General features: G+C 42.3%; 1 protein-coding gene across 2 annotated transcripts in view; it reads left to right on the forward strand.

Annotated features, from left to right (window-relative positions):
- wrn (WRN RecQ like helicase) overlaps positions 1–8,949 on the forward strand; it is a 35,777-nt gene extending 26,828 nt beyond the window's left edge. Inside the window, exons 34-36 of one of the 2 annotated variants that reach the window (XM_042060686.1) lie at positions 1,261–1,440; positions 1,986–2,153; positions 7,908–7,958. In XM_042060686.1, the coding sequence (XP_041916620.1) occupies positions 1,261–1,440; positions 1,986–2,153; positions 7,908–7,922 (363 nt within the window). In that variant the 3' untranslated portion in view covers positions 7,923–7,958. Of the gene's footprint in view, positions 1–1,260; positions 1,441–1,985; positions 2,154–7,907; positions 7,959–8,530 lie in introns of those variants that run through there. The other variant, XM_042060685.1, reaches the window with a different exon arrangement.
- The last annotated feature ends 9,559 nt before the right edge of the window (positions 8,950–18,508 follow it).

Consider the following 18,508-nt stretch of genomic DNA (forward strand, 5'->3'; position numbering starts at 1 on the left):
TTCTAATAATTCATCAGTGTATATAAGACAGTGTAAGTGGAGAGACTTCAAAGGGACACGCTCGTGTCTTTTCCTGTCCCAGTGATGTCATCATGAATTCATGTTTCCATTTTTTATATGGGGGATTAATCCAATCATGGAATGGGATATCCCTGTTTTTTTTCCGTACTTTCCAGCATGCATAATACCAGTCTCTCCATGAAGAAGACGATCCATAACGTCCAATGGCGTGATTAGTCGTCACCTCATAAAACCTACATTAAGAGAGGGGAGGTTTTAAAGGCCAGCACGACATCTGGCGCCTCCTCTCAGACTGATTACTGCAGACCTATTTTCTTAGCGCATCTCAGCCACAGATGTAGAGTCAAGGCATTGCCCATGTCTTCCACCCCTCCCTTCCCCACCCCTCTCCCTTCCTCTGGGATTGTTTCTGGATGTTCCCTCTGTCTGAGGAGGAATCTTTAGTGCCCTTTCTCCCTTCTTGGCGCAATGGGATAGGATAGGATGGAAGCATCAGCAGTAGGTGTGGATTGATATTGATCTGGTCTGCGATGCCATTGATCTGGTCTGCCAACAGCATTTGAATACAGCTCAGCATGTTGTTATTGTTGTTTTCCCCCCCTGAAGTTTTGGCGTTTGACTCCAAGTGTGGAAGTTCCTTTGGAATAGCCTTTACTAAGCACCTCACTGTTCTGAGTCTGAGGAAGGGAATAGAAAGCATAATGTTTGTTTTTTTGGCACATAGTGTGGTAGGCAGCGCCTTGGCCCGTTCTGAATTAAATGAACTTTCTATCTGTGAGGCTCCCACACCTCAGAAAAGGACCCACAGATGGATTTTCATGTGCTCCCCATTTGATTCAGCACTGCATTCCAAAGCCATTCCAGTCCGCTCCACTGGTGTCCCCATGGAATTCCGAGATGAGTTTGGATTATGCTGTGAAATGCAGACTCACTATCTGTGGCCCTCTTGCCTCTTCCAAGCCCCTACACCCATGCTGATCCGTGCGCCAGCTAAACAAATCCATAGTTTCCTCTCCGGAACCACATTCCATCTGTCGGCATTCCATTGTGATCGTAAAGGCCGTAAATCTACCACTTATACGATACAACAGTGAAAGAAAGAGAGAGAGACAGATAGACAGAGAGAAACAGACCGAGAGACAGATATAGGGATAAAAACATGTGGTTGTATCTCCTTTCTCCTCCTTTGAAACTTATTTTTTTAATAATGATGATGATAATGGTGATGGTTCCCTGCAGGACAAGCCCATACAAGCCTCCAAGCCTCTACCTCCGAGAACTGCACCCCGACCGGCCCCCAAACCGGCGTTCCAGCCTCCTCTCTTCAGGCCTCCTCCCCAGGCTTCCACCGTCCTGCCAGCCCTGGACGAGATGGACGGCAGTGAAGATGACCTCTTCAGCGAGATGCCCATGCCAGAGGTAAACCCTTAGAATAGCCACTCACAGCATGGGCACTGAGGAGAACTTGGCGATCACTGATACTGCCCCTAGCCTCCTAGACATCCTTAGTTTGTCCATGCTTATCTGAGGGGCAGAGTGACAGCACTTTTCCTATAAGTTGTCTTTTGAGTATATTTTAAGCAAAAAAAATAAATAAAAAGAGTATATATACTTATACTAAGCACGTCTTAAGACAAAGAGACATGCCTGTAATTTAGACAAATATGCATAACATAATTAAGATATGCAGTATTTTGCTGTACTTATACTACCTGTAGCCTTTAATTCAATTTCAGACATTTGGGAGTATTTTTCCCCAACAAAACAAAAGTTGTATCACAGCTTTGGGTAATCGACTGAGTTAATTCAATGTTAACTGCTCTCTAAATAAGCAGTGTGCCTGAAAGCACTTTCTGTCCTGATTGGAATTTCCGTTGCAATACATGTTTTTTTTAGTTTTTGTTCAAACTTTCCAGACTCCGTGACAAAACCTTTAACTCAATCTCTCAATCTCTTTGCCTCAGGATGAGGATTTGGTGAGCGACAATAGTGCAACTCACGGCAGGTCCCATGCCGGAGACGTCCCTGCGGTCGCCCCCCACACCTCCGCCATGGACTTAACCTCGTGGAACCAGGAAGAGCTGGACACAGACACCCAGGAGCTCTTTGCCGAATCTCCCACGCAGCAGCAGGTAGATCCTCCTCCGCCTCATGTCATCCGCATGGAAACTTGGCCTCCAAATCTCCTGTGCCTGGCGATTACAGCCTGCAACACGCACTCATTACAACACATGGGGGTGATATCCTTATCATGGCTTAACCTGGAGAGCTGGTGAAGTTGAGGTCATGGGTTCAAAACCCCATGGAGTTTAAGTGGAGATAAAGAGGGGTAAAAGCCTGCGTCTATCACCCGCTGCATTGCCACTTCAAATCGGCTGTGCTTTTGTTGTCAGTGACAAATACATTTGGATTTTGCTGTTACGCCATCACAGCATTATGAAATGTAAATGTCTAGATACCAGTTTTCATTTAGTATTTTGTAGCTTGTCCATACAGTACCACAGAGGTGTGATTTAAACATTCTAGTTCTTCATATTCTCATTCTGGGTTGCCTTTTTAAGAATTGACAATGTTTCCAATGAGGAAAATTAGACCACATGGCAAACTGGCTCATTTACAGTATTTTGTATAGTTTGTCAATGATCACTGTCTCTATCAAACGAACCAATAACGAAATAACAGATACAGTAATTTCCTGTCTATTAACCGCATTGTGTATAAACTGCAGGGCAGTGTTTTATGCAAGTAAAAAAAAAAATAAACCATATTAACACCATTAACTGCCGCCGTGTATTAACCTCATAGCTGAAGACATTTTGCAAAATCAATGTATATACCACGGCTAATAGTTGGGAAATTACGCTATAGATCTCTCAGTTTGTCTAGCCTCACAAATGCCTCCTCAAACATCTGCGAGGAAGTAGCTAACCAGCTGAGTTGGGAGGTATGTGTGGCGGTGGCCTGTGTGGCCCAGTCAGTGGAAGAGTCGTAACCTCTTATTGCCCGTGCTCTCATAAATCCTCTTCAAAGCAGGAGACCTCCCTTCCTCTTCCACAAAAGAGGGCCCTCCCGCCCCTCTTTTGTACTCTGCAAATTGCCAGCCTCACCTGCGGTCCTGTTTGCTTTAATATCTTAAAAAAAAATGATTTGGTTATTAGATGGCCGGCTCTGCGTACGTACGCTCAGGCAATTTATCGTTTTCCATAGCGCATATTTTATGTGCGGTCTCCAATAGTGTAGTAGCAATGGGTGAGCAAGGTTCCTTTCCTTTTTTGCTTTAAGTTAACAAACGCTGATAAAAGCTTTAGACTGTTGCTCTCATCATTTTTGACTGTAAAATGGCATTGTGTGGGTGAGTCCATCTGCTAAAAGACTTTGGGTGTAAATGTAAATTCAGGCATATAAATGTGCCACTGCGTTGAAATGTGGTGGAACCACCAGCCACACAGGGCCACCCAGTGGCTGACAAGCCTGCTTATTTGGGACGTTCCTCCTGTGTGCGCGTCGAGTGGTGACCTTTCGACCCCTGCTAGTGATCTCACATGTGAGTGAGGTCAATCAGATCAGCGCGTTTGGCAGTCTCGGCTGGCGATGCGAGGGCTCGACCTCAGCCTCCGGGGCCTGGCTTCTGCTTGACTTGCACAACTCACTCGGTGACAGGCAGACACACATACACACACAAACACGGTCACGTCCTTGTGCGCTGGCATGCACATTCAGACGTGCTAATGCACTCAGACATCTAAATACCCACTCATACAGTCCATATATGTTCACAAAAGCGTACACAGAATGGCATGTTCACAGACTCTCGCACGCAAGCAAACCAGACAGAAACACACACACACACACACACACTTATCCACACTCACTAGTCATACACACACTCGTCAGTGATGACATCTGGATTCTCTTCAGTTAGGTCTTTCCTGGAGCAAAGGTGTTCACCTGCTTGTTGCCCCATGTCAGGTCAGAGCTCTAAACATTAAGCAGGTCAAGAAGCAGGAATGTACACAAAGTCAGTTTGGATGCAAATTTATGACTGAGGTCAACATTTAATATAACCAGATTGTACTAATGTGCTCTGTGTTGAAAGTTATTTTCAACGTGATATTGATAAATGAGTGATGAAACAAAGTTCATGGAAAACCTATTTGGCAGTTGAAGTGGAAAAAGCATCAGATTCACTATAGCGTGTCATTTTGAACCTTAACATTGCCATAAGCATAATGCATTTTTACAGGTGCAGTCTCGCTGATATTTGACAAAGGACAAAGATTAATGTTGTTTAAAAGAAAGTTGTATATTTATGGTGACAGTTTTCAATAGATGATGTATGGTCCTGTAAATAGAAAAGTATAATTTAGGGCAAATGATTTCTGTCAGTGCCGGTGAGGTATGTGCTAGATCATAAATTATTTGATTGTGATCCACACACACCATTAATGGACCTTTACTTTGCACTTCAGATAGAATTCATTTACTGAGTTAACCTTAATAGATCGTCATTCGTGCATTTTTTTTAGAACTCTTCTGAAATGAACCAGCGGATCAATACGCACGCATTAGGGCCTCCTTCTAAAGAGATCAAGGCTCAGATCTGTTTTCCGCGCTCCCTTGAGTCTCTGCAGTGAGGTCACCAAAGATTTAGCGCTGACTGGATTGAACGAGACAAAAAAAAAAGACTGAAAAAAAAAACGCTCTTCTTAAGAAAATGAAATTTGGAGGGACAGATAAATGGCTTACCAGGAATTGTGATGGATGGTAATCCGATGTTAGCCGGCCCAGGGTTTCCTGTATTGACGCTGCTGGGCTTGCGTGTGTGTGTGTGTGTGTGTGTGTGTGTGTGTGTGTGTGTGTGTGTTTTTATGTTATTGTTGTTGTGTGTCATTTGCAGTGATGCTCTACCCTTTGGTGCAATTCCACTGTTTACATGGATGCTAGCTACAGTAGGTTGCCATTTCAACCAATGACATTAGTTTTTTTTTTTTTTTTTTCCCCAAAACATTTTTTCCAGATCACGAATCCCACTGTGTGCACGCGTGTGTGTGTGTGTGTGTGTCATGTGGTGGGTTGTGTTGGCTAACATAAATGCCGTCATAAGCCACAGGTCATTGGTCAGTGTGGGTTAAATCCGGGGCCTTGACTTGTGACTGAAGGGTAGCCGGTTCAATCCCTGACTGGTAGGAAAAATGTGGGTTTGGGGAGTGATTAAAACCGCTTTCCCACATCCACATCCACAGATGAGGTGCCATTGAGCAAGGCACCTAACCCTCAACTGCTCCCTGGGCGTCGGATTAAGGGCTGCCCACTGCTCCAGGTGTGAAGGAGTGCTCCTAGCGTATGTGGGCTCCCAGCTCACTGCTCCAAGTGTGTGTGTGTATAAATGTGTGCACACTACTCCCGGATGGGTAAAATGCAGAGAACAAATTTCCTCACAGAACAACCCCCTTCCCCCTTCATCATCAAATGATGGCCTTGTATCTTGCCATCTGCATTGACTGCATACCTTTAGCCAGATGAGGTTTCTCTGGGATCATGGTTTTGCAGGTCCTGGTGCAAAGGTCAGGTCCTCCTCTAAGCCGCATGGTCGTGATGTTGCCATCACTGCCCGGTGTTTACATTGCCCCATGCTATCAGGGGGTCACAGGGTCAGACAGCTTATCTAATGGTGGCTGGGCTGAAGCCATACCCTCTAATCCTACTGAACATGCCGTCCAGCCCCACGGTCGGACAGTAGACACAGGACACAACAGCATAAGTGTGTTTAGATTTGATCATTTGATAATGACGTCCCCTGACAGGGTTAAGTGATTGAGGTTTCTGTCAAGTGCCAGCAGTTTCAAATCATAGCCTAGGCCTACCTCTCTTTATTGCCATGGCGGTATGCATTTAGAATAAAGAATAACGTTCGCGAACCCTTTTGTTTTGTTGCCAGCATAAAAACAAGCTTACCATCGGCCTATCCGCAAATTTTAAACACAAGGGATGAATTGAACGATGACGAAGTCGGGCATATAGGCATAGTTCATATTGGAAAAAAGTTACACAATTTAGAACTCTAGCTTTTCCCCACCTCAGTCTTTTAAGGCCATCTAATCATAACGTTAGCGTGTGCAGTCTGCACCATTCTAAAACCTTGCAACTGTGACTAGACACCAAGGAACGGCTGAAGTGCCATTGAGCAAGGCACCTAACCCCTCACTGCTCCCCGAGCGCCGCTGTAGCAGGCAGCTCACTGCGTCGGGATTAGTGTGTGCTTCACCTCACTGTGTGTTCACTGTGTGCTGAGTGTGTTTCACTAATACACGGATTGGGATAAATGCAGACACCAAATTTCCCTCACGGGATCAAAAGAGCATATATACTTACTATACTTATACTTAGACATGGTGAATGCTTTGCGACGGCTTGCAACTACTGTACGTGCAACATCTAATTCACACCCAACTCCTTTCTGCAACGGTTTCATGTCATTGCGAATCTTTGGTGTGAATTGGGCTGAGCAGCTGATCTGACGGGATTAAGAAGATTAAATACAAACCGAAGCAAAGTTTTGAAAGTCTATTGGAGACCGGCCTTTAACCCAAACCTGTAGCCACGCCAGGAGTTTAAAAGAGACAGGCGTCTATTTGGGACTCGGCTATTATTTGAAGTTTTACGGTATCTTCAAATTCATTTTGATAATATGATCATGCAAAGGGCAGAGAAGCACATCCCACCAGACATCTAGGATATGCCCTATAGTTCTGTGTTCAGGTTGGGACGCATTGCAAAATGGAAAGAAAACCTTTCACAGAACGATCTTGCTGACTATATCATCAGAAGAACTTTAGTTAGCATGTTGGCAAGCTTCTTACTGTCAACAGGGCTCTAAGTGGTGTTTGCAAAGCGTTTTATGCCTTTTAGATAGATAGATAGATAGATAGATAGATAGATAGATAGATAGAGTAGATACTTTATTGATCCCCAAGGGGAAATTCAAGGTCTCAGTAGCATACAGACATCATACACAACATGCACTTACAGTAGAAAGGGTAAATATAAGTATATACATATAACAAAACTCCACTGTACAATAGAGAGACAGTAGAAGATAAGAAAAACTAAATACTAAATATACTATATAAATTAAATTTAAAAAATCCACAGTGTGCTTGAGGATGATCAAGCATGAGACGCTTGCAGTGACAGGGCCAGGACTGGCCTGTGTGCATGGTAAGGTGCTCAAGAGAGTGAGTGTCATGGTGAAAGTGCAAAAAGCAGTCCAACAGTGCAACAGTGCAAGAGTAAGGTCTAGAGACCAGCATAAATAATATGGACAGATAAGAGAGTAATGTATAGTGTAGACAAGGTAATATAAAAACTATATCAGTGCAAGAATAGGTTAAGGTAATAGGGTTACAGCCATTCAGTATTGTAGCAGAAGCCATTGGTCATGTGTGCTAATATAGCATGAAAATCAGTGTAGCAGTAGAACAGTAGTAAGACATTAGGCTGTGGACAGTAGTAAAACAGTAGTGGGCAGTTGGAACTCAAACATGGAGAGGGTGGAGAGGCAGACAGACTATGCAGAGAAGTCTATCTCTCCTCTTCCCTTAAGTGAAGCATTGAACAGTTCAATGGCCCTGGGGACAAATGACTTCCTCAGCCTTTCAGTTGTGCATGGCAGTGAGCGAAGTCTCCAGCTGATCAAGCTCTTTTGCTTTATAATAGTGCTGTGGGGTGGATGACATTCATTGTCCAAGATGTTGATCAGTTTGCGCAGGGTCCTTTTATCTGATATTGATGTGATGCACTCCAGTTCAGCCCCCACGACAGAGCCAGCTTTCCTTACTAGCCTGTCTAGTCGCCCAGCATCCTTCTTCTTTGTGCTTCCTCCCCAGCATACCACAGCATAGAAGAGGACGCTGGCAACAACAGATTGGTAAAACATCCTGAGGAGCTTACTGCAGACATTGAAGGACCGCAGCCTCCTCAGGAAGTACAGCCTGCTCTGCCCTTTCTTGTAGAGTGCTTCAGTATTTGCTGACCAGTCCAGTTTATTGTCCAGATGTAAGCCCAGATACTTGTAGGTATTTACCACCTCCACATTGACCCCATCAATGGAGACTGGTAGCAGAGCGGGCTTAGACCTGCGGAAATCCACCACCATCTCCTTGGTCTTCGAAGTGTTGAGTTGGAGGTGGTTGAGTTTGCACCACTGCACAAAGTCCTCCACCAGGCTTCTGTATTCATCCTCCTGCCCACCCCTGACACACCCCACAATTGCAGTATCATCCGAAAACTTCTGCATGTGGCATGACTCCGTATTGTAGCAGAAGTCAAATGGGTACAGGATTTAGATGTTTTCAGGATTTACCTCCCTAGTTTCAAACCAAAACTCCTTACTGTTACTTTAAGACTGTTACTGCTGCTTTAATACAGATTTTGTGGATGATTTTGGTTGAAACTGAGCCGCATGGACTTGGGTTAATGATTATGTTGAATTATATTTCTGTTGCTGCAGAGCGAGAGTGTGAGCCAGCCAGTGAAAAGGAAACTTCCTGAGTGGGCAGAAGCGCCACGATCATCCCTCTCTGTGGCCACGGCAAAGAAAAACAAACGGAAAAAAGGACTGTTCATGTAAAAAGTTTTTCTACGAAGCCTCTACCTCTGTAACATCCCCTCTTGAAGACTCTCCATTCTTTCTTTATTCACTGCAAAATATGTAAATAGTTGATTTTTGATACCATATTAATAAAGTCATAAATATAATTATGTATTTGCTATCAGTCACTGCTTACACTAATTTTAATATTTTTTTTCAGTGATTTGTAAATCAGTCCAAGTCAGTGTTTTTCACTTAAGCATTGTTTCATAATGCCACAGGCGATCTGTGAAATGTGAGTTAATGTCATGCACTGCATTAAACAGGAAGAAATGGCATCTTGCCTCCATGTGTTCATTTAATCCCACTGAAGATCAGTCCCTTGGCAGACACTAATTTCACTGGAGATTAACCGAAAGCACTGGGATTATTTGTCACAGATAGTGTGTTCTACTGATGAGAAGGTTCCTGGAAGAGAAGGTAATAACGTGGCGACGTATACACGCACGTGTGAATGTGTTTATGTTTCTTTGACAGCCATTAACTGGTCTTGTGTGGTATGCAGAGGTAATTTGGTTGTGCTGCATAATATACTGAGGATCCCTCCCGCCTGATTGTGCATTCCTGCACTGCAGCAACCCAACTAGCCTTTGCACTGCATACAATACTTAGTGAGAAGAAATTAAGTATGTTCTGAAATGATTCATATGAGGGCTAACGATACAAAAGATATGACCTGGAGACTTCTAAGTAGATTAACCCGATAGGATAGTTTGGCTGAGTCGCAAAGTAGAAGATGAAGATGAGAAGTTTGAAGATTTACCCCACACACACACATGCGTGCAGGCACCCTCACACACACACACTACACCCATTGTATTTCTGTTTCCCTTTCCTGATTGCTGTTAGTTGATATTATGTGATTAATGTGATTGGGTTATGCTCTGTTTATGTAACAGTACTGAAATACTGCCCAAACATATAGCCCCTTCGGGACCAGAAACTCTGCCTTATCTGTGATGGAGTTGACAGGAGTTTTCTGCTATTGAACTGTAGATGCATCCATTAGGGTGATGTATGCATGTTTAAAACTTTACTTAATAGTGGGGTTTGTTATTTATATAGCTTAAATCCAATGGTGTTCAATGAAATTGGAAGGTTTAATTAACACAGTAAGACTTTTCGTGTCCACCATGTTTTTAAACCTGTAGAAATACCTTATATCAATATTTGTGATGGGACTGTCTATGCATTGGAAAGACTTTTGCCATTGCAAAAGGCAGCCAAATAGCTATAAAGCTTAAGCCCAGTGTCAGTAAATGTGAGCTGTCTCTAAGTGAATCTCTTTTTAAAAGATTATGTCTCATGATCCAGTAAGAAGACTGAATCGATGTAGTAAAAATAACATGTACCACAAAGACCTCTGCTTAGTGCTTGTCAGACGTCCTGGAAGAATCTGACTGACTGCTTCATTTAACCAGTGCACTGGGTGATAAAGCTTCCTTGGAGGGTTTCCTCCATGTCCATAAATGCACCATCATCTCATCAATAAAACCCTCCTAAACCAGCCGCAGTCTGTAACTTGCATTTTACAGCCATTTCAATACTTCATGGAAAGAGTAACTGCATAAATGCACTGACTTTCAGTATATTAAATCTCTGCTTAATAGCCTCTTACCCGGCTGCAATTACGCAGAATACAGCTAAAATTAAATAGAGTGAATTTTTGTATTCTCCTTTTATGGTGCCTCCAATCTCCATTTTCTATTTTTTTTCTCCAGATAACCGAGAGCATTTTTGAGCTGGAATTGTTCTTGCTGGCAGAATTGGCAGTTTGACAGATGTAGCCACCTGCTCGGCTGCGCTAACTGCTTGTGAAACATAGAAGCAGGTGATGGCGAAGAATGAAGGTTCTTCCATTACCATTTCCGACAGCTTTAAAAGGACGTCACGCTTCCTAATGTAATCGGTACACTTCTGCGGGCCCGAGTTTTCTAAATCCACATTTCCGCTATGCATATTTGTGTTTTCGCACTTCATTTGTGAATGAAGTCGTATTCGGTATCAGAATGTTGACTGCTGCATAGTTTGCATTCTTTGTGAGTTTTTTTTTTTACCCCCAGCTTCTTGTTCGAAAGTTTCACTTTGATTCCTTGTGACCAACCTTGTGCCACTTGAGTCTCTGCCAGTGTGGTCTTTCTTGTCTGACACCAATACTTAAGTATTTCTAAACAGAGACCTTACTTGTAACTTTACTCCTAACACCCCCGCTCTCCTCTTGATTATTCATTTCCTGTTGGAGAAAAACAACTGGAGCAAATTGACATTGTCTCCTGTTTTTTGGGCCAATGGCCTTTTCCATGACCTTGTGTTGTACAGTCCCGTGGGATTGTGGGTAAATGCTGGTGGGTCCGGCTCACTCTTCTGCTGGTTTGGGGGCTGAGTTGTTAAGTGCTCAGCTGGGTCACAGCCAGCGCTATGATGAGTCCATCTATGCTGTAGAGTAATAGGTAAGTAACTCCTGCCAGCTCCTAACTAGCCTCTGTCTCCGAGATGGTCAAGGACAACCAGCTTTTCAGGACGACTGGGTGTATTGATTCAAGGATCTAAACAGTTCCGTCATTGGTCAGATTGACATGAGAGCAGGGTAAAAACTTGAATATGAATCTGACACAGTAACAGACCTCTGTGAACAGTGAAAATGTTACCTCCAGCCACAATAACATTGCAGAAGCATTTGGAGAGCTCTTTTCCATAACTTTATATCCACCATTTTAATGCATTTTCATTAAAAAAATTAGATTTTGTATTCCAAGTCATTTCAGTGGAACTGTAATTGGGTTATTGTTATTTGATATCCTTATTCAATCAAAACAACATAACTGCACTTTTATTGATATTACCTTAAATACACAATTAAACAACATGGGGGGGGGGGGGCAGGTCATGACCATTTAACATACAATTTTCCAGTTTATGATTATTAAGTCATTATTTTGAGCATTTTTGAATATTGGGGGTAACATGTCCCCCTCAAAGTATATTATGATATTATCTGGTCTTAGTAAATTAGGCTTTTTGGCTCTCATAAGGCAACACAATTTCTTAAGGCAAGATTAGAAGGGACTAGCACAGTCAATCAGGAAGATTGGATTCTGATCGGATATGCAAATAAATAAATGAAAATACTGATTTGGACTGACATTTTTAACCTGTGTACTCTTGCCATTGATGAGATCTGTTGTCTAGAGACAAAGCACTGCTACAGTGCAAGTCATAAAGCAAGGAGTTATTGAGAGGTTACTTTTGTGGTTATTGGGAACTGATTTGAATACCTCTTACCCTGGATTACATCTGGAACATATAACTTGGAGCATTCTTCAGTGTTGCAACAGTTTTTTGCTGTACGTTTTACATATGAGCCGTGGCATTAAAACTACTTGCATTCTGTAAAGATGAACGGCAGGCAATGTGGAAGGTGCTTTTTGGCAGAGCTCCTGCAGAGCTTTCTGGTTTTTTAAAACCCTGGCCAAACTGTAGTGAAGTGATTAACAAGCTGCCTCATATACAGCTTCTCTTCAAATTATAGTTGTGCCATTGTAAATAGTTTTGTATCATCTACTGTATTTCAGTAGGTTATTTATGAAACAGTGTGATTGGTGTTAATCTGGCTTTTCAGTTTGCTTGTTTGTCTACTAATGACAAACAATGCCCTCGTCGTGTTACATCATTTTGATTTAAAAAAAATAAACTCACAGTTTACGATCACTGGCATACACTTTCATGTAGCACATGTACGGAAATGGTTACATACACACGTTACACAATAAATAAATGTAATTTCAATGTTTAGTCAACTATTTGAAAGAATGCGGTCTATGTATCCATTACATGGGAAGAAAAAAAGAGATACTTTATGTCAGTTATGTATAACCGTGTACATCAACCCTTTTGTTGACTTCTACCGCTTAATGCATTTCTTAAAGTAATGCAAATGGCATAGCCTCTTAGAGACCAGACTTGATGCATGAAAACCTTTTCATCTGCATTGGTAACATAATGCACTGTATATGGGGATTGCTTTTAGCTGCACAGTCATCAGAAAGGAACAGCTGATCAGAATTTGAATGAGAGGGACTACAGCAGTGTCCATGATTCTGATCTACTGTATCTAACCAGAGGATGCCGTTGTGATGAGCGGTGTCCATGCTCTTTGTATACTATAGATTTCCATTTAGGATAATGAAAACTTACCAGCAAAGAGAAATTCCTATCTTTTTCAGGCATCACTTTTATTCCAGAACTAATTTTCATCTTCATAATCATATTGGTGGTCTAATGAAATCTGATCAGTTCTGACAAGCATCTTTTCTCACAAATGTGTGGGGTTTAAGGCCAGGAAGTAATCCCTGTAAAATGCTACCAGGATGGATTCCAACAATGCAAGCTACATAATGATGTTCACTTTTGGGTGCACTCACCCTTGCGTTTTTTTAGGGAGAATCAATCACTTTACAAAGTCAGGCGGTGTGGCAGACATGTCAAACTGCTCTGTCTGCTCAAATGATTATTGGAGGAGGCATGTACACACACACACACACACATACATTCACTTGAGGCACATATGTGTGTGTCTGTGTCTAAGTGCACATGCATGTGTGTTTTTGCTCAAGCAGGGGGGGAATCCCACACAGCTGTGCTCAAGCAGTCACATGTGTCTCCGGTTGGACGTGCCAGATCAATGGCGAGCCCTGGGCCGGGGGCTGGTTAAAGATGGAGGCTGGCTGGAGGGGGGGAGCAGGTGGAGAGCAGGCTCCTGGCAGGCTAGTCGCCCCAGCCACAGGCGCCTCTCTCATGTGCAGCTGCCCCCGGCGCAAGGGCTGTTGTGGTCGGACCCCGGCCGGGGCACTGCACAACGTTGTTCTTCAGGGGGTAAAAAGGGGGTGGTGGTAGTGGTGGGCCTTTGCCAAGGAATGAGGACAGGAGGAACGGGAGAAGACGGTAAACAGAGAGAGGCTCCTGGTTTGCCAGCGGACGCGACTGCCCAGCGTGAAAAAGTGTGTGGTCAGGGTTCAGGAATGGGGCCTTTGTGCTTGCTCCAGAGGGGTATGTCCTGAACATGACAGATAAGAACATGATATTCCTTGCACTGATGGCTCATGGCTAAACAATGAGCATATGGTCACTTAATGATACGGTGAACCCATCCAGAAACGGCCAGCAAATGTCTTAAAGCATAGAGCAAGCAAGCAAGCATATAGTAAACAGTAAAGGAATGAATGGTTACTTGTATGAAAAGGGAGGCTTTTGAATTTGTAATGGAATAATTAAAGGCATCGACTAATGAAACCTGACAAATTTGTAACACACACAAGTCTAGAGAAAATAAAGCCATTCAAGCTGCGGGTGGTCTGCATCAACAACTAGGATGGGATTTCACACAGTAATTGGCTGTCAGTTGAAAGCAGAGTGATTGTGGTAGACATGCAAAAAGGCACCATTCACAATAGTGTTTCTCAGCTGGGTGTAACTTTTGACACAGGAGACCACTGTTTTTTTACACAAAGGCTACTGCATTTGATATGGATGATAATGTGAATTGATGAGTGCTCAAAATAAAACATAAAATGTAAATAATTTGGTCTAGTCATATGCCTGCATTCTTGTATTGTGCATATTTTGTCTTAATGTTGAGGAAATATGGGGTTAATGAGTTTTAATCGCATTGGCAAATGCCCCTTCAAAATTCTCAGTTTGTGTAAGCTACCACCCAGTACTGGGCCAACCTGGGTTCACAGCAAAGTAATCCAGGATCAGACTCGTTTGGTCTGTCTCCAAATAGATTTCTCATGCAGTCATATTGTTCTGTTTTGTAAGCCCATATTCCATAGTAGCCTATTATGGTTTTACAACATTTTGATTACCTCCCAAAAACCTTTTTTTGCTGCAGATGAAAAGCATTGAATTTTATTTGTAAACAAACTGTCTGTGGTATGTTTATATATTGTTTGTAATTCATTGGAGTCTGTAAGCAGGTAGCATAGTGTTTATAAATATAAAGCCCTGTATGCTTGTAGAGTATATAGGCCTAACAAAATATGATTGTGTTTAATTTAAATATATACAATTTAAATAAATAATATTATTTTACTATTCAATCCCTTTTAAATTGTCTCATCGATAAAATGTTTTAAAATCATTATGATAAGTCCGAGAGATTCATAAATAAATGCAGTGCAGTGTTAAATGCGTAAACCCTGTAGGCGCGTGCCAATGGAGGGAATCCTCACACACGGAGTCTTTCCCTAGTTGCAGCTCCGCCCACCTCGCGGCTGAAACTGCGGCGCCAGAGCGAACTCACTAGTGTTGACCTCGCAGTCTCGCAAAACGGCAATTCCACCTGAATTAACACTCCTTTGCCTACTTGCCAGCGCTTTGCCCCAGGTTTAGCAGAAAACGAAGACAAGACACTATGCAGGCACATCAGTCAATGGCACGGTATTACTTCACACTTTCTGTCCTTTATGGGTTTTTTGCTTATTTGTCCCTTCACCAGCAAGGAGCTCTGTGCGGCAGTCTCACTTGTAACCCATCCTCTCGTCGGCTGGAATCGGTACAGGAGTTGGTGCACCGGTCCGAAGTGGTGGTGGAGGGCAAGCTCCAAGAAGATGGACAAGAGAGTGACATCAACACTCGACGAACCACGGCCAAAGTGAACAAGAGTATGCCGGTGATAATAAATGACCAGATCGATGAGGTGCTGGAACCTGTGCCAAACCGGACATCAGATCTGAAGCAACGTCACGTCAGGGTGAGGGTCTACCAAGTGTGGGAAATCAAGGCGGGAGGTCTGGAGAAGGATTCCATTGTTTCTTTGCTTTGGGACACCGGAGATAACTGCTTCACACTTAGCGCTGACACGCGCTATATGTTCTTTATGGAGCCTACGAATGACACGTCTGTATTCATCGCGGCTTTCCCACCTGTCGAGACAAGAAGAGCCGTCAGAAACGATGTCAGCAAAGTCTTATGCCAAGGCTGTGGTAGGTGGATATTTCCTTCCTGATTTAAAACATGACATGATGACATAGTTCAGAACGTACGTTACACAGAAAACTTATTTTAGGCTACTGTTCCTTCGTGAGTAGGCTAGCCTAGTAGGCTACCTCCGCCTAAATGCCGCAATAAGTTAAATAGTTCACTCAATCAAATCATATTGCATCTTTACGTCACATGTAGCCAGCGAGACATTCGTCACATCCAATTTTCTGTCACATAGCGGACTGGACAAAGTGCGCGTGCAGCCACGTGTGGACAGGAGCGTAACTTAAGTTGTGACCGATGATGGACGCGGGAGCTCTCTATGCTGGTGGTGCTGAATTTGATTCACTGCGAATGTGTACGACGCGATGAAGGTTTATTGTCGTAGCCTATAACAATATTTAGCAAAGAATCAAAGATACATAGGCTACGCTGCCTGCTATCGTTTTTGGACCTACTTTCATACACGATATGTAATAACTCAATAGGTTAAGTTGCCTACTGTTCTTCTGGTCGCTTTGAACTTTTGTATATTGTGTTTCCCATTATGCATTCCTTTTTGGAGATGTGGTGAATATGCTCTCCACCCTTGATTTGAGCAGAATCTTATTGGGGTAACCTACCCATACATTGTTCATATCAGTCTCTCAACAAAATGCTGTGGACAGCATCCTGCAATAAACAGTTATTGCACAAGTTTACAACCTCCTTGGCAGAAAATGCAAATAGGATGAGAGTCATAATTATATTACATATATATATATATGGATTACAGATCCCCTGGGGACAATTATGTATTGAATGGCAATGCATGACATCAGTGACAGTAATTGGTGTTAAAATCACACATGTATCTAGATCTTTATTACACAAAGGCATTTACATTGTGTAAAATCACAATGTAATGCCTTTGTGTAATAAAGATCTAGAAAGGGCAACTTAAATAATTATGTCATACAAAGCAAGTAATATCTTTCCAATTCTACTGTTTTCAGAGTTAGTGTCCAATATTTTATTTGATTAAATGTGTCTTTGGTGAGCACTGTGTGTGACAGTAAGTAGCTTGGTTTGATGTATTTTACTTTGAGCAGAAGGACAGCTACATTTATTATCCCACCAGAAAGTTATTCCTCTGATGTTTTGTTTGTATTTGTTAACATGCCGATTAATGAAAAGAATAAATGACACTCTACACTAGTATTTCCCCATGTAGTTACACTCATAACTCCTCTCAACATCCCCTTTGCACAATAGAACTGCTTTATGAAATCCTCTGCAGGTGTTGGACTGATCTTACTTGACAGCAAAGATTTGTTGGAAGTCAACGTGCTTGGCATAGCATGTATTATGGCAAGGCTTCTACATATGCCAAGGAGTTGTGTAGTTCATTAGGCCTTTGGTTGCTGATTGGGCACACTTTGTTTTGGGTTAGGCATAATGCATCTCAAATCCTTAATTTCCAAGACTTGCAACATTGAGCATGGTGGAATGAGCAAACAAATAATGCTGTAAGGACTAAGGAGCTTTTGGGTGTTCATGAGTTGAATGTTTCTTTTTGTTTGTTTCACCTTTAACAAGAACAGTAGCTTTGAGAAATGTGCACTGTACCATTGTCTCCAACATTCTTCCTGAAACAAGAATTCCATGAGTGCACTGACCGGTTTGTAAGGGCATTTCAGTTCAGCTTTACAGACATGACCTTTCCTCGTTCTGCTGTTCAAATGGCTGATATACATTACAGTACATTACATATATACAGTATATGCAAATGTAGATGCTCACTGGATTACTAATCGAGGAAATTCTCTTTTCTTTATTCACAATCGTTTAAAAACTGACATCAGATCTCTAATAAATTGTGTGTGTGTGTGTGGGGGGGGGGGGGGAGACGTTTTCTCTTGTGACACTTTGCAATACAGAAAACAAAGGTGTCCAAAAGAAGTTATGGGGATGAGAGTCTTGAGGGTCTGTTCCATGAAGTGGGCTGTTGATGGGGTTGCATTGCCGCCAGGCCTCTTCCTATTAAAACTACTTTATCTAGAGCAGAGGACAGCTGATACATGAGTGGCCCATAAAGCCATAGGCAGGTTTAAATGAACTCTGTACAGAAGAGTCAAATGCCTGCAATACTGAAGAAATCTAACCTGGAAGTACATGGAGAAAATGAATTACTGAAACACTGAAATCCAAGGCTGGAATCAATAACAGTAAAACATTGCACAGAGAAGCTCCTCTGCCAAAAGCAAATTAGTCCAAACATTTGTTTTTGTCTGGTAGGATCTTTTGCACGCCTTGTCCAAATGTGAAAATCAGAACTCTGTTAGAAGTGGGAAAAACACACTTTCTCCTTGTGGAGTTGGGCACAGCATTATTTTGTGTGAATGATTGCCAGTGACAGGAAGGGTAAACTTGTCTGGATGAATCTCTTTCCTGTTTTGACATACACACATACCTTCTTTTGAATGTCACTCAAAGGGACATGCACTGTTTGCCTTTGGACTATTTTGCAATCATCATATGTTTTTTTTCTTGCCAAAGTAATATTTTGTGCAGAATGATTTTTGTATCAGTCTTTATGATTCTAAAACATACTCATCACACTCTCATTCATTCATTCATTCATTCATTCATACAATTTTCGTTTATACATTCATACAATATTTCTGTTAATTTATATGTATGCATTTAACTCATTCCTCTATCAGCTAATCTGAAGTGAACTGTGCCATATGCCGTAAATAATGATACTTATTTCATTCTACGTGGTGGGTCCCACTCACCGCCCCCCCAAAAATGCTCAGCACTACTCATTTCCAAAGAGATATATGTCTAGTTCTTCATTGTAAACCTTTAAAT

This window comes from Alosa sapidissima, chromosome 13, assembly GCF_018492685.1.
Source record: "Alosa sapidissima isolate fAloSap1 chromosome 13, fAloSap1.pri, whole genome shotgun sequence".
NCBI classification, from domain to species: domain Eukaryota; kingdom Metazoa; phylum Chordata; class Actinopteri; order Clupeiformes; family Clupeidae; genus Alosa; species Alosa sapidissima.